The 14772-nt window shown below is 35.6% G+C and overlaps 1 protein-coding gene across 3 annotated transcripts in view; it reads left to right on the forward strand.

Annotated features, from left to right (window-relative positions):
- The window catches only part of PPP2R2D (protein phosphatase 2 regulatory subunit Bdelta), a 37587-nt gene extending 23024 nt beyond the window's left edge, over positions 1-14563 (forward strand). For 2 of the 3 annotated variants that reach the window (XM_030568939.1, XM_030568941.1), the window contains 6 exons: positions 1629-1741; positions 6840-7017; positions 7917-8081; positions 9676-9845; positions 9926-10017; positions 12404-14563. In XM_030568939.1, the coding sequence (XP_030424799.1) occupies positions 1629-1741; positions 6840-7017; positions 7917-8081; positions 9676-9845; positions 9926-10017; positions 12404-12683 (998 nt within the window). In that variant the 3' untranslated portion in view covers positions 12684-14563. The other variant, XM_030568940.1, reaches the window with a different exon arrangement.
- The last annotated feature ends 209 nt before the right edge of the window (positions 14564-14772 follow it).

The following is a 14772-nucleotide window of genomic DNA, read 5'->3' on the forward strand; positions in this document are numbered from 1 at the left end:
CCTACATTGTTCCTCTTCCCTCTCAAAAGTCAGAGCCCCCACTTAGCCCAGAAGCCAATTGGTACCTTGGTTCTGGTGTAAGCATGTCAGGAATAGAATAATCATGTGTTTTCTTGAAGAAGAATTTTTAACATGGAGATTTGTGTCAGCCAAAAGAAACATTGAGTTAATACTCCTTGCTGGTGGTCCTCAGAATATTTTTGCCAGGGCTTTCAGTCTGTCATATATTGAAAAACTCACAGCCTCATCCTTGGACAACTTTTTTCATGTATATGACCTGCTAGTCTCCAGAAGCCTAGGGTTCCATTCTTTGTCTGAACCAGCAGACCAAGATGCTCCCGACCTTAACAAGGTGATTCACCCTGTGTAGTGCTCCTCCTTAAATCTTCTTACACAACCTCACTTGTGGGATCAGGGTAACATTCCTTTCTAAAATTGTCCCTGGAGGCTGATTATTGCATCTTTCTGTAGTGGAAAAAGAGCTTTCCTGTCTTAATAGTTCAGTATCCTTATGTGCACAAGGATTATGGGGATTGGTGATCCTGAAGGAGAATAGGATTCTTTCCCAGGTAGATTTTCCAATGGAATATATTTAAACCATATTGAAAAAGCAGGTGAGCTGAAAGCTACATTCAGAGGACTATTCTCTGGCTCCAGAAGGTGGAAAGAGAGGCCCAGTTTTGCTGGCTGTAAGAAGAGCTTATAGTTTGTGTATTTGTTTTTTGGCAGTAGGAGGGAGGGAGGAAAGCGGCTGCTGCCTTCAAGGATACTTGTCTGGGAAATTGACTGCATATGAAAAATTACAGTCATTTAGGAACTTTGTCATGGCTTTTTGCCACATTGAATAATAAATCCAACATGGCTTTTGTAGTCCTCAGATTGGAATCCAGGATTTCGGGGAATGGCTGAGAAAGCTGTTTCCTAGAAATTCGAAGTTGAAGTTAAAAGAAATCCAAGCATGTTAAAGAATGGAAATACACTGTTAAAGCACCCAGAAAACCTTAACTCTATCCTATAGTGACACTATTAGGAAAAATATATGAAAAATCTAATGTCTGTCTGGACTTCATCTAATCCAGGGTATCAAATACTACAGTGCCTTTATATGATTATTTTATGCTGGTGCTACAGGGCAGAATTAAGGTGTTAAGGCCTTAACTATGCATTTCCATACAGTAACATATTTGAATTTCTTTTCATTTCAGTTTTAATTCCAAACTTCCTCAGTTGATCTTGTTTGGGGCATAAGAAGAACATCCCTGCAAATCTCTACATTACTGATATGTATTCTCAACTTTAACACCCTTTAAAATTTTATATTTTGTCTGGAAAATTTATATAGTTAAAATAGGCAACTTTAAGGACAATTCTGAATGGTTTCATAAGCAGTTCAAACAAAGTAAAATATTCTGATATGTAGTGTTTGTGTGTTTTAATCATTTTATACTATGGTAGCGCTCAAGGCGACAATCAGAATTGAGGCCTCTTTGTAATAGGCACAGAGGAAACCCAGATGAAGAAACAATCCCTGCCTAGGAGAGTTTATAATCTGGCATGTAACTTTATAATTATTGAATCATCTTTAATTTTGTAATTTCAATTTCAAGAATGTGAATTTTTGTTTTTAGATAAAACTATTAAATTATGGAAAATAAGTGAAAGAGATAAAAGAGCTGAAGGTTATAACTTGAAAGATGAAGATGGACGACTTCGGGATCCATTTAGAATCACCTCGCTACGAGTATGTTTTTTTTTTTCCTTTGGGTCTAGTTATAACTACTTTTTGAATGTACACTTTTACCTTTGTACATTTAAAAAGAGGTGTTATTCACTTATAAAGTTGTGTATTGTATTGCAGTTTGTATTATGTGGAGTCAAAACTGTATTGGATATTTTAAGATCATACAAAACATACAGAATTAAATGAAAGACATTACTGAAGTTTCATTAATTCATGGGCCCATAAAACACTGCCTAGATGCTTTGGGAACATTAAAGACCAGAGTGCTTCAGACACAAATATTTTGTTATGGGCTTCTTAGTGACATCTTGGAACATCTTAATGCTGTTGTAAATATAAATTGGGTTTTTAAAGTCTGTTTAAAATAAGTTAATATTTTTCATTAGGTGTATCCTTTCACTCATCTAAATAACTTCTAGAAGACTATTTTTGAATAATCGTTTTTTAACAAGACTCTTAAGCTGTCTTTGAACCTAAATAATGTATCACTTCTACTTATCTCCCTGAATAGCCTGTTGTGTTAGTGACCCATCTCGCAGCATTTGTGTGGATTCATATATTTGCATTTAAAGTACGGTGGTTATCTTTGACACTGGTGGAAAATTAAATTTAAAGAATATTTTTATGCAATGGTCAGCTCATTTTTTAATTAAAGCGAAGTGTTAGGCCATATTGGTCATCTGGGTCTAAATTTAATGGTTTCAATGATGCATTACAAAAGACATTTGATGTTGTATTTGAGTGGAGCTTGTTCTGAAATTGGAAAGGTCGAAAAGTATTTTTTTTCCTAATGGTTTTGATTTAGTGCTTGTAGATTTAATGACAGGATTCAGAGTAGCAGCTGTTAGTCTTTATCGGCAAAAACAACAGGAATACTTGTGGCACCTTAGAGACTAACAAATTTATTTGAGCATAAGCTTTCATGGGCTACAGCCCACTTCATCGGATGCATAGAATGGAACATATAGTAAGAAATATATATACATACAGAGAACATGAAAAGGTGGAAGTAGCCATACCAACTGTAAGAGTCTAATTGAGGTATTAGCAGCAGGAGGAAAAAAAAAACTTTTGTAGTGATAATCAAGAAGGCCCATTTTAGACAGTTGACAGGTGTGAGAATACTTAAAATGGGGAAATAGATTCAATATGTGTAATGACCCAGCCACTCCCAGTCTCTATTCAAACCCAAGTTAATGGTATCTGGTTTGCATATTAATTCAAGCTCAGCAGTTTCTCACTGGAGTCTGTTTTGGAAGCTTTTCTGTTGCAAAATTGCTACCTTTACATCTGTTACTGAGTGACCACAGAGGTTGAAGTGTTCTACTGTTTTTTGAATGTTACGATTCCTGATGTCAGATTTGTGTTCATTTATTCTTTTGTGTAGAGACTATCTGGTTTGGCCAATGTACATGGCAGAGGGGCATTGATGGCATATATCACATTGGTAGATGTGCAGGTGAACGAGCCCCTGATGGCGTGACTAATGTGATTAGGGCCTATGATAGTGTTGTTTGAATAAATGTGTACAGAGTTGGCATTGGACTTTGTTGCAAGGATAGGTTCCTGGGTTACTGTTTTTGTTGTGTGGTTGCTGAAGAGTATTTGCTTCAGGTTGGGGGGCTGTCTGTAAGCAAGGACTGGTCTTTCTCCCAAGATCTGTGAGAGTGAGGGATCATCTTTCAGGATAGATTATAGATCTTCGATGATGCGCTGGAAAGGTTTTAGTTGGGGGCTGAAGGTGATGGCTAGTGGCATTCTGTTATTTTCTTTGTTGGGCCTGTCCTGTAGTAGGTGACTTCTGGGTACTCTTCTGGCTCTATCAATCTGTTTTTTCACTTCAGCAGGTGGGTATTGTAGTCTTAAGAACGCTTGATAGAGATCTTATAGGTGTTTGTCTCTGTCTGAGGGACGGGAGCAAATGTGGTTATATCTTAGAGCTTGGCTGTAGACAATGGATCGTGTGGTGAGTCCTGGATGGAAGCTGGAGTCATTTAGGTAAGTATAGCGGGTCAGTAGGTTTCCAGTATAGGGTGGTGTTTATGTGACCATCACTTATTAGCACAGTAGTGTCCAGAAAATGGACTGCTTGTGTGGATTGGTCTAGGCTGAGGTTGATGGTGGGATGGAAATCGTTGAAATCATGGTGGAATTCCTCAAGGGCTTCTTTTACATGGGTCCAGATGATGATGTCATCAATGTAGTACAAATAGAGTAGGGGTGTTGGGGGACGAGAGCTAAGGAAGAATACTTCAGCCTCTCTGGTCACTCAATAACAGATTTAAAGGTGGCAGTTTTGCCAAAGAAAAGCTTCAAAAACAGACCCCAGTGAGAAACTGCTGACTTAATATGCAAACTAGATACCATTAACCTGGGTTTGAATAGAAACTGGGAGTGGCTAGGTCATACTGAATCTATTTCCCCTTTTTAAGTATCCTCACGCCTTCTTGTCTAAAATGGGCCTTCTTGATTATCACTAGAAAAGTTTTTTGTTTTTTTTTTTCTCCTGCTGATAAACCTCATCTTAATTAGTCTCATAGTTGATATGGCTACTTCCACCTTTTCATTTCTCTGTATGTATAGATAATTTCTTACAGTATGTTCCATTCTATGCATCTGATGAAGTGAGCCGTAGCCCACGAAAGCTTATGCTCAAATAATTTTTTTAGTGTCTAAGGTGCCAAAAGTATTCCTGTTCTTTTTGTGAATTTAATGATTTTAATATGGAAAGAAATGTTGTTGATAACATTTTTTCCAATTCACCATCGTAAACTAAGAACTGGATCCATTCCTAATCCTGATTTACCCTTTTTAATATATAAAGCCATTGCAGGAAGATTCAATGCTGTGTCAAGACAAGACCGAATACAGTAGTATCTCAGAGTTACAAACACATCAGGAATGGAAGTTGTTTGTAACTCTGAACAAAACATTATGATTTTTCTTTCAAAAGTTTGCAACCGAACATTGACTTAATGCAGCTTTTAAACTTTACTATGCAAAAGAAAAATGCTGCTTTTAACCATTTTAATTTAAATGAAACAAGCACAAAAACAGTTTCATTACCTTACAGTTTTTTAAGCCTTCCCCTTTTTTTGTAGTTTAACACAATACTGTGCTGTATTTGTTTTTGTTCTTGTTTTTTTTCCCCCCTCTGCTGCTACTTGATTGCGTACATCTGCTTTCAAATGAGATGTATGCTTGACCGGTCAGAGTTTGTAATTCTGTGTTTTTCTTAACTCTGAGGTTCTATTATACTTTAAAAATTCTTTGAGAGCAGAAATAAGAAGTATTTCTACTTTTGGTCATGTGCTTTTATTACTGAGGCTATAAAAACAGTATTATTAAAGTCAGTCACAACCCAATCAAATGACAATAAAAGGTCAAGTCATTTTTCCAAAGCAAGATTGTATGTGTAGGTAATATTTTTCTTAGTGTCCCGTAGCCATAGGTAGTAAAAACTACTTGCACAGCACAGTTACTAGAAAGCTTTGTGGTTCAGGGTTTAATTTTATCAGTAACTTATTAATAACATATGTACCTTTTATTTGAGATTTGGTGATATTTACACTTGTATGTTTTCATAATTGATCATCCAGGAATGATTCAGGTGGTCTCTTAATATGTTCACCTGATGCTATTTCATTTTTACATTCTAGTTTCAAAAGTTACTTTTAGATTTCATTGAGTGAATTTTACTTCACCCTTTTTCCTTTTTAAAGAAATTTGCTTCACCCACATAAAACCTAAATGACTAGATGCAGGGAATGTATCTTTGTCAATGTGGTACATAGTGACTTCCCCTCCAGAACAGCAGGTACTCCAGAATTGCAATTGTAGCAATTGGAGTGTTAGGCCTACTGGATTCACATAAAGACATCCCCATTCCTTCAGTACTGGTCTACAAAACTGGCACAGAGGGTCTTTCCCCTGGGCATGGAGAGTGGAAGCCCTCTGTATGGCTCATGTGCCCACTGTTCCTCTGTGCAGCCTTACAGCCAGGAGTTAAAGGAGATTTTCACACTTAACTGCATTAATTGTAATTTAGATTTTGCTTAACCTTTCCTTAATTACACTAATTCTAGTGTTCTTGATTTTGATTGTTCTTTTATAATAAAAGTCATGTACCCTGAAATATTATTTTTAGTCCACCTCATCCTAGCACTCCACTTCATCAGTTATATTTTTTCTTACATTTTAACAGTAAATGTTAAAATGTGACTAATCATTAGTGGCAAGAAGAAGAATTTTTTAAATATAATAAACAAGATATGTGGCAACTCCAAAAACCTTGTATCTAAGTTTTTAAAAAAAAGTTTCCATTCTCTTACCTTTCCACTTGGTGTGTTAAAAATAATTTGTCAATAGTTCAGTAAAAAGAGCATCAGATTATGTTATGAGGACATGGTCAAGTTGATTTCATTTGTAAATTAACTTTCTTGTTGTTCATCTTTCAAATAGTTTTTTCATTCCATTTTAAAATGTTCTAAGGGTTTTTCAGCTCCCTTGTTGCTGTGTAGAAGGGATTAACTGATTTTTAGAGGAGAAACAGTGCACCAACTGCTATCAGATGCTCAAAGTAAACAGTTTTAGATCTCTTTTGTTCAGCTAATTTTTGTGTTAGATCTTACAAGTAACTGCATAAGATTTATTTTCAGGTATGTGAGAGTTTCAAATGGAGTATCTCTAAATTGTTCCATATGAACATGTACTTATCTCTCGATGGGGAAGTATGGGAGAGCCTTACATATTTGAAATGCAAAAAAATGACAATCTGAGATCTAGTTTGTGACTGCTAATATGGAAAGTCAGAGTAGGGTGTGCAACTGTTTTTTATTATACTTTTTTGCCCAGTCGATTTGAAAAGTGCCCCAGAACTAAGTGAACTGTGTTCCTATACATTGAGAAAATCAGATTTCTGTAGTCTACATTATTAATTTACATAATAGCAAATAAGACTATTTATACAGTAGTAGAATTAATTCATCTTTAATGTAAACTTTTGAATCACAAATTATTAGCTCTTTTATCTTTACAGTGAACTTTTTCCCCACATACAAGAAAAGTCAGTTTTTATATCTTCTCTTCCCCTTTGCAGGTGCCAATATTGAAACCCATGGACCTAATGGTAGAAGCAAGTCCCCGAAGAATATTTGCAAATGCACACACGTATCACATAAACTCTATTTCAGTAAATAGTGATCATGAAACATACCTTTCTGCAGATGACCTAAGAATTAACCTATGGCATTTAGAAATCACAGACAGAAGTTTTAGTATCCTTTTCCTGTATGAATTCTATGATTATGTATAAAATTTCTCTGTTTTGACTATTAATAGAAACATTTTTATTGTTATATCTGCAGTTTTACTAAACATAAGTGCCCTAAATACTTTCATTTAACTCTAGGCATATATTTAAACATTAGTTTAAATGCACTAAATCACAGTGAAACATGTTTTTGAAATGGAAAGCTGCAGGTAGGAAGATATGTAGAGTTTAGGTAGTTTAATTTTGCAGAGCAGAAAGTGAAGATGAGGTGAAATGCTGGGACCATATATCTTAAATGTAGGGGTCAGTCTTCCATTAAATGAGCTTATTGATAATATATGTAAAATAAAATAAAGAATTCCATTTTGCTAAAGAGTTTTGTCTCCTTTTGTATTCAAAGTGTTAGCTGTGTAGTCTGATGTTAATCTTGATATAAAGTAACATCAAGCAAACAATACTGAAAGTGACCCTTTTGCTGTGGCTTAAGGCTGCCCATCTCAGGCCAAAATGGTCCAAGAGATATTTTGGCAAGTAACATAGGTGTCTGCAATAAAAGCAAAGATGAAAGAAATATAAAATAGCCATTAAGTTGTTTCAGGGCATAAGGGGAATGAAGCTTATTCAGTGTTCAATTTGTAAGATCCTGCAAAAAAATTCCACACAAATATTTTTAGTTTGTAGGGTACAGATTCTAGGACCAGCCCAGGATTATTTTTATGCTGCTCCTGTCCTTTTACAATGAGTAGATGTCCCAAAGCAGAAGGGAAGAACTCACCCTATGCTTCTAAAAATATACCAGAATCATAACCTTTTTTTCTTTTTCTTTTTCTATTTTTTTGAAATTTTATTTTAGAAGCAATAAAAGTGAAATGCTATTTGTTTCCTTTACCAACAAATTTTCAGACATTGTAGATATTAAGCCTGCTAACATGGAGGAACTAACAGAAGTGATTACTGCCGCAGAGTTTCACCCACATCATTGTAATGTGTTTGTCTACAGTAGTAGCAAAGGAACTATACGACTCTGTGATATGCGTTCTTCAGCCCTCTGTGATAGGCATTCAAAATGTAAGTAACATAGAATATACTATCTTTTTGCTTTATAGACTTGTTTGTAATATACAACACGAGATGATGTAGGTATTCTACTTATATAAACAAACATTAAAATGTCAAATTCTGCTTATTGGTAAAGAACTTACAAAGGTAAAGAGTCATCGTTTTGTAGAATGGAACATTTTAATTGTCTTGTTCTAGGCCATCAGCAAGCAGAAGTGTAGCATGAGACAATTGATGATGTGACTCAAGTGCTTTTGGCACCAGTGAGACCTGTCTTCTGTCCAGACTCAGTCTTGGTGCTTCTCAAAGGTATCTGCTTAACAAGTGCCAGTTCAGGGCAGTTTATTGACATCTACCTTTGTGCATTAGGAACTGGGCTGAGGCTGCCAGAACCCATTTCATTTGTGACCATTTACAGCTATCGGAATGAATTTTATTCATAATGATCTGTGCTGGATTTGAAGCCAGTTCCCAGAGGTGAAAGGCCAGTGTTTTTGAAGCACTGAGCCACACAGCCTCATATAGGTGAGGAAAGCTTTTATATTTCCACCATAAGGAATAGGGCCTATCTTTACACACAGCCTGTTGTTTCTTGGTTGTATTACAGTAGTAATGGTTTTATATATATCTATTTCCTGGGGTTGACCTAAATTGCATTGATATTTCCAGGTAAGCTCATATACTGTAGCAAAGACGAGGTTTTTTATTGGGGAAGGAAAATGCTTAAACATTGTGGCAAGTATGGTATGGTGCATTTCCTTTTTAGTCATCTTAGCTTATATAATTGGAAATGTCAATGGCCAATCTAACTTGTCATATTTTTGATAGTTTCCTTTACTTTGTAAAACGTACAGTAATCTATGAGGTTTTTTAAAAGGTTTGTAAGAAAGAACGTTGGTATTATTCCCTTGGTGTTGAATGGTTCGTATTGTCATTGATTTGAAGAATTCAGAGTAAATAACTTTCAACCTAACCAAAAAGCATGTTTCAAGAAAGCAGACAAAGATCGTCATTGCAATTTCAGTGTAAATACAAACTTGCTCTTTCAATAAATTTTGTGTGTGGTGCAATTTATACTCACTTATAAATAAACCATGTACCTTACAGCACTGCTAAAATATGTGGGATCTGTAAAAGAAATGTACACTGGAGATGCTGACTTCTCTTATTGTTTCATGTTTTAAAAAATTTTAGACTTACTTTATCATAACGTTATAGAATAATCGGTAGTCCTAGTGGAACACAGTAACTTTTGAATTTAACTTCATATATCATTTTTTGTTAGTTTCTGCTTCTTAACTTCATTCTCAAACTCCAGGAATTGCAGCTTCTTGATATGTCCTAATTGGAGAACCCATTGGAGCTTAACAGCTAGTGATACAGCTATGAGAACTTAGTGTCTTTTTTAAAGAAAGATCACCTTTTTTAAAAAAAAAAATCCCACAAAACTAAGCAGGGCTGTGGTCTCCTTTTCTCTTCTTTTTTTAAATGGAGGATTTAGTATTCAGGTCCATGATTTTAAAGTATGTAAATACTGAATAACATTGCCATTTGTAAAATGTGGTGTATTGGATTCAGTTTTACTTTACATCTTTATTTACAGTTTTTGAAGAGCCTGAAGATCCTAGCAGCAGATCATTCTTTTCAGAAATTATTTCCTCAATATCTGATGTAAAATTCAGTCACAGTGGTCGATACATGATGACAAGAGACTACCTTTCAGTTAAAGTGTGGGATCTCAATATGGAAAACAGGCCTGTAGAGACATATCAGGTAAAGTGTTGCTTTTTTAAAATTAAAAAATATTATCTTTCTTTTTTAGATCTGTCTAACATTTCCTTAAATGTTTTAAGGTTCATGAATATCTTCGAAGCAAGCTTTGTTCTCTGTATGAAAATGACTGCATCTTTGACAAGTTTGAGTGCTGCTGGAATGGTTCTGATAGGTAAGGTTAACTTGCGAAATAAAGTTAATTTCAGAAATTTAGTCCCCAATCCTGAAAAGACTTAAACACATGCTTATGTAAAGTATATGTGAACAGTCCTTTTGAACGCAATGTGCAAGATTAGGGTCTTAAATTTTCTTTTGCATCCTCGAAGAGGTGGCAAAGGCAATGTAAACTTTCTCTCAATTAACCCTATTTCAGTATAAATTATTGCTGCGGTTGCATACAACTAGCTTTTTTGGATTTCAATTTTAAAACTATCCTGAAACAATTTTTTTCATAATTTTTTGAAATAAGACAAAAAATAACTGGGTTTCAATATTTTGAAAGATCAGTTTTTGTTTAATTTTATTTCCAACCTTTCTTTGGGTTCTGTCCTTAAATTTGCTATCGAAGGTAAATGATACATGCAGAAATAGAGGTAGCTATATAATGCAGTTTTACGTCTTCTAGCTTTTTGTTTTCTTACATGATCCATGGAAACGTTTAAAATTTCTGGATAAAAAGTGATATATAAGAGTGCAGTGGTTTGTAGCTGCACTGTGATAACTTATTGATACTATATGTTGCCCTGATTATTGAATGTTTACTGCATGAATATATTGATATTAGCTCAGTAGAGGTATGTCTGAAATACAGGCAGGAAGGAGAAGAATGGCTCAAGAGAGCTATCTATCAGCAAACACTGGAGAGTTGTTAAGGGACAGTGCCAGTCTACAAAACTGGATTTGGCCAGGACCCGCCAAATACCAAAGAACAAAAGAACCATAGCAGGGTATAAATAGGAACATGCTCTCAGCAGGAGTTAAAACCTACAAGGAACCAGAGTAAAATGAGACTCTGACATAACAACTCACTCCACGCTTCTGGGGAAGCTAGACCTGCCTATGTCAACATCGTGGGATGATAGGACTCTTAAATAAGATAGACATGCATATAGACTTATTTATTTTAAAATCCTTTTTCCCCCATACGCTTTGTTTCTGCTGCAAAATAAACAATGCTTTTGTTTTAAGAAGGCTGTTTGGTCAATATAGACCTCTGGTCACAGATTCTCGAAGGGAAAAACCTGATGCCCAAACACAGGGACATTTGCAGGGCAGAAATGTTTGATAAGGTACTGTAGCCTAGGTCCCAGTCAAGGAGAGGGAGCATTGCAAAATTCTACCCTGGGATAGATATGGGAATGAGCCTAACACTGGAAGGAGTGCACTCAGTGAGATAAGAAAGAGGACAGAGGTGCAGCTACATCTGTAACCATGACAGAGAGCTTATTATTAGGGTCACAGCAAAAATCTCACATGGAATGTTAGCAATCCTACCCTGCTTGTATCAAGTTCCAGAAAGGAGTGGTGTCAATCTGTTTACATTTTTGCTAATGCAAGAATTAAATATCTTTCAACAAAGTTGCAAATTTTCTGAAATTTGCAGGCAAAAGGTTACCTGCATTACCTTTTTGATTTCTCAAAGTCAAAAGAACTATCGGAGGTTTAGAATGTTATATATAAACAAACCTGTTCTGTAGTTAAGGCTCTGATATCGTCCTTGTTCTACAAATTATGTGGCCCTGTTTCCACCCCAGAGACGTTCTCTCCCTCTCCCTCTCTAGTATAATCCAATCAGTATAGTATTCTTTGTATTTTGATAAAGTCAACGTATTTTACACTGTTCTCAATTATTAAATTTTCACTGTAATGTAGATATTTTGTATTAACTTTTATAATTTGTTCTCATCAGGGGAAGGTAGAGATAACTGGTATCTGGGAAGTGGCTTTGGGCTCCAGGAGGCAGTTTTGAAATACACATCCAAGTGTCTGCAGTGCAGGAGAGCTGCCCTGCATTTCTGGTACTGCTAGCTGGAATTGGGTGGTTGCTCAAGGACTAGCTTTCCCCCTGACTGCTTCCAGTGCTGTAGGATGAAGAGGGGGTAGGGAAGGGATAATACTAGAGTAAGAATAGGGGCAGTTCTGCTGTGAGGGGGAGGGTGCTGCTACTTCACTAGCCAGTTTCTCTTGTGCTTGTCCAGAGGGCTAGAGCAGGGAAAGGTCATGAATGATTTGTTTGTGTCTGTAAGAGAAGAGACAGTGAGGGGAGAGGATGTGTAGGATAGCAAGGGGGTGGGGAGACAGCTGGAGAGAAGGCAGTGGTGAATGTGGTGTTTTAAATAAATAACGTGGGAAGATGGATCAAAGGAGTAGCAATGAAGAAGAACATAAAGTAAGAGGGAAAAGAATATAGTGCAAGGTTGTAGTCTTAAACTTGAGCGCTGGCAGTCATTTGTTCTGTGCACAGAAGAAATAAATTAGAGGCAGACTGCAGTGGAATAATGTATTATGGTCTCTAGTAATCCAAGTAAAATATTTCCCTTTCTTCTGGTTTTAAACAGTGCTATCATGACTGGCTCCTACAACAATTTCTTTAGGATGTTTGACCGTAACACACGACGGGATATTACATTAGAAGCATCAAGAGAAAGTAGCAAACCTCGTGCCATCTTAAAGCCACGCAAAGTGTGTACAGGTGGTAAGAGAAAGAAAGATGAGATAAGTGTTGACAGTCTGGACTTCAACAAGAAGATCCTTCATACAGCATGGCACCCCACAGAGAACATCATTGCTGTAGCTGCCACCAATAACTTGTATATATTCCAGGACAAAATTAACTAAAGATGGCTTATCTGAGGACAGAGTCGTCTTCTTGCATAGTTAAGCTCAGTTGTTTTCTGTAAAAGAGAAGGCCTTGTTGTCCTACCAGTAAAGAACATTGATGCACTTACTTCCCTTTATAGATAAAGGAGAGAAGCTTGCCTGGTTTTGAGTTCATGGTGTAGTTCTGCCTTCGGTGAGGGGTGATGTGAGTTGCAATTTTCAACAAGAACAAGCCCACAAGAAGCAGAATTGATGGACAGTGCTCAATAAAGGCCAATACTCAAATGTATTTATTTAAGTCTGAGCCTTCATTTCCAGTTTATAGACCAAAAATTTAACACCCAAGAAGAAAACTTGTCATAAAAATGTAATTTCTGTCTCTGCGCTCTTTCTCTGCTGTAATATTTGGGCCTTTCAAAACATATATTGTGCTTTATGCCTGTAAACATTCCTCCTCTGGCCTTTTATCTAGGCTTAGGTGTTTTTATCTCTGAGCATTTAGGTAGGTCTTGAGTTGGGTTTGTAGGCAGATTTCCATGTATATTTACTCACCAACTGTATCTATAATCACACCTTCTGGTGTAAACCACTTAATAAAAATAACAAACTATAAAAAGTGTTTTTAAATCTGAAAGTATGTATTCAGTCTTTTTATTTTTTTATCGCATGTATTGAGGTTGTGAAAAATAATTCTGATGGGAAGATTTGAAAAGTTTGTCCCAGAACATTGGTTTTTGACAGGCAGGTATGAACAGTTTCGTGTAATATGAAATATTTCAAACTCTGAAATTAGTTTCCGTAAAATTCGTATTAGTTTAAGTTGTGTTGGTTTCATGTAAAATTACATCATACTTTATACAAAAAGTAGGAGATTTGAAAAGGTTGGTATAAAGTTATCTAGGGCCATAATAGAAAGAGACCACCTAGAACAGAAGGAAAAATATCTTAAAACATTCAACAAAATTGCTGCTTTAACAATTCAAAATCCGATTTAACGGATGCCTCTCAAATGTTTGACATAGACACATACCTTATGTGCATTACTTTTTTTTAACCTGTTGAATACCTTTGTTTTGGAAAAAATATACTTTATTTTAAGTATTACAAATTGGCATAATATGTATATTAAATTTCACATTGCAGTTTAAAAAAAAAAAAAAAACTTATTATGCCAAGCAGCAGCACAACATAACGAAGTTTAATGTATTGTAACCCGTTGACACCATGAGATCAGGTTATATGGAGGCTACATACTGATATGAAATGCATTTGTGGTAATGTCTGTTCTTGTTGACAACAGGAGATTAAAGAATAATTCTTGGTACTCTATTTTTCAAAAGAGCCTGAAACTAATCCATCAGTATTTCACCCAAAATAGGTGTGGGTGTAAAATTGTACCTGAAATAACTGCAGGCTCATTTTAATAGCATCAAATTACCTAGATATGTAAGGACTATAAAATGTGCCTGCAAAATCAGAGGCGTCTTCTGAAAATTAGACCTTTGAGCTTCCCTGATGAAATACAGAAGTGTGGTTTACACTCCATTTTTAATAAAAATGAAGGTGTATTATGATTACTCAATCAGATATGGATATGCAAGAGAAAAATCTCTGTTCCTTCCCTCTCAATTAATGTCCATAGTGCCACTCTTGTTCACAATAAGCTAGTAAATACAGGTAACTTTTTGGGGTTCTACGAATAAAGTTTAAATAAAAATCTTATACTGTATATTGGTTGTGACACTATTTGCAAATCTTGAAATGTGGAACTAGGTCATTTAAGCATTAGATTTGACCTTGTTCTTAAAATACATAATAGAGCTAATACAATGGGATTGTATATACTTGTTCAATTATTTTGACCAAAAAGTTTAATAAATTTTAAATGTTTACCTGAACGTGCTCTGTGTATTTTGACAACTTTTTCCTTTTTGCTTCTGAAATTGAAATTCTAGCAGAGTTCCCCCTATATAATTCAATGTGTACGTCCATATTAAATTAGTATGCTCCTTAGGAAAGGGAAATGACCACGTATATTTAGCAAAAGCCTATAGAATCTCCTGCAAACACTTCTTATGCACTTCACTTGAGTAGACCCATTAATTTT

This window comes from Gopherus evgoodei, chromosome 7 (genome assembly GCF_007399415.2).
Source record: "Gopherus evgoodei ecotype Sinaloan lineage chromosome 7, rGopEvg1_v1.p, whole genome shotgun sequence".
Lineage (NCBI taxonomy): Eukaryota > Metazoa > Chordata > Testudines > Testudinidae > Gopherus > Gopherus evgoodei.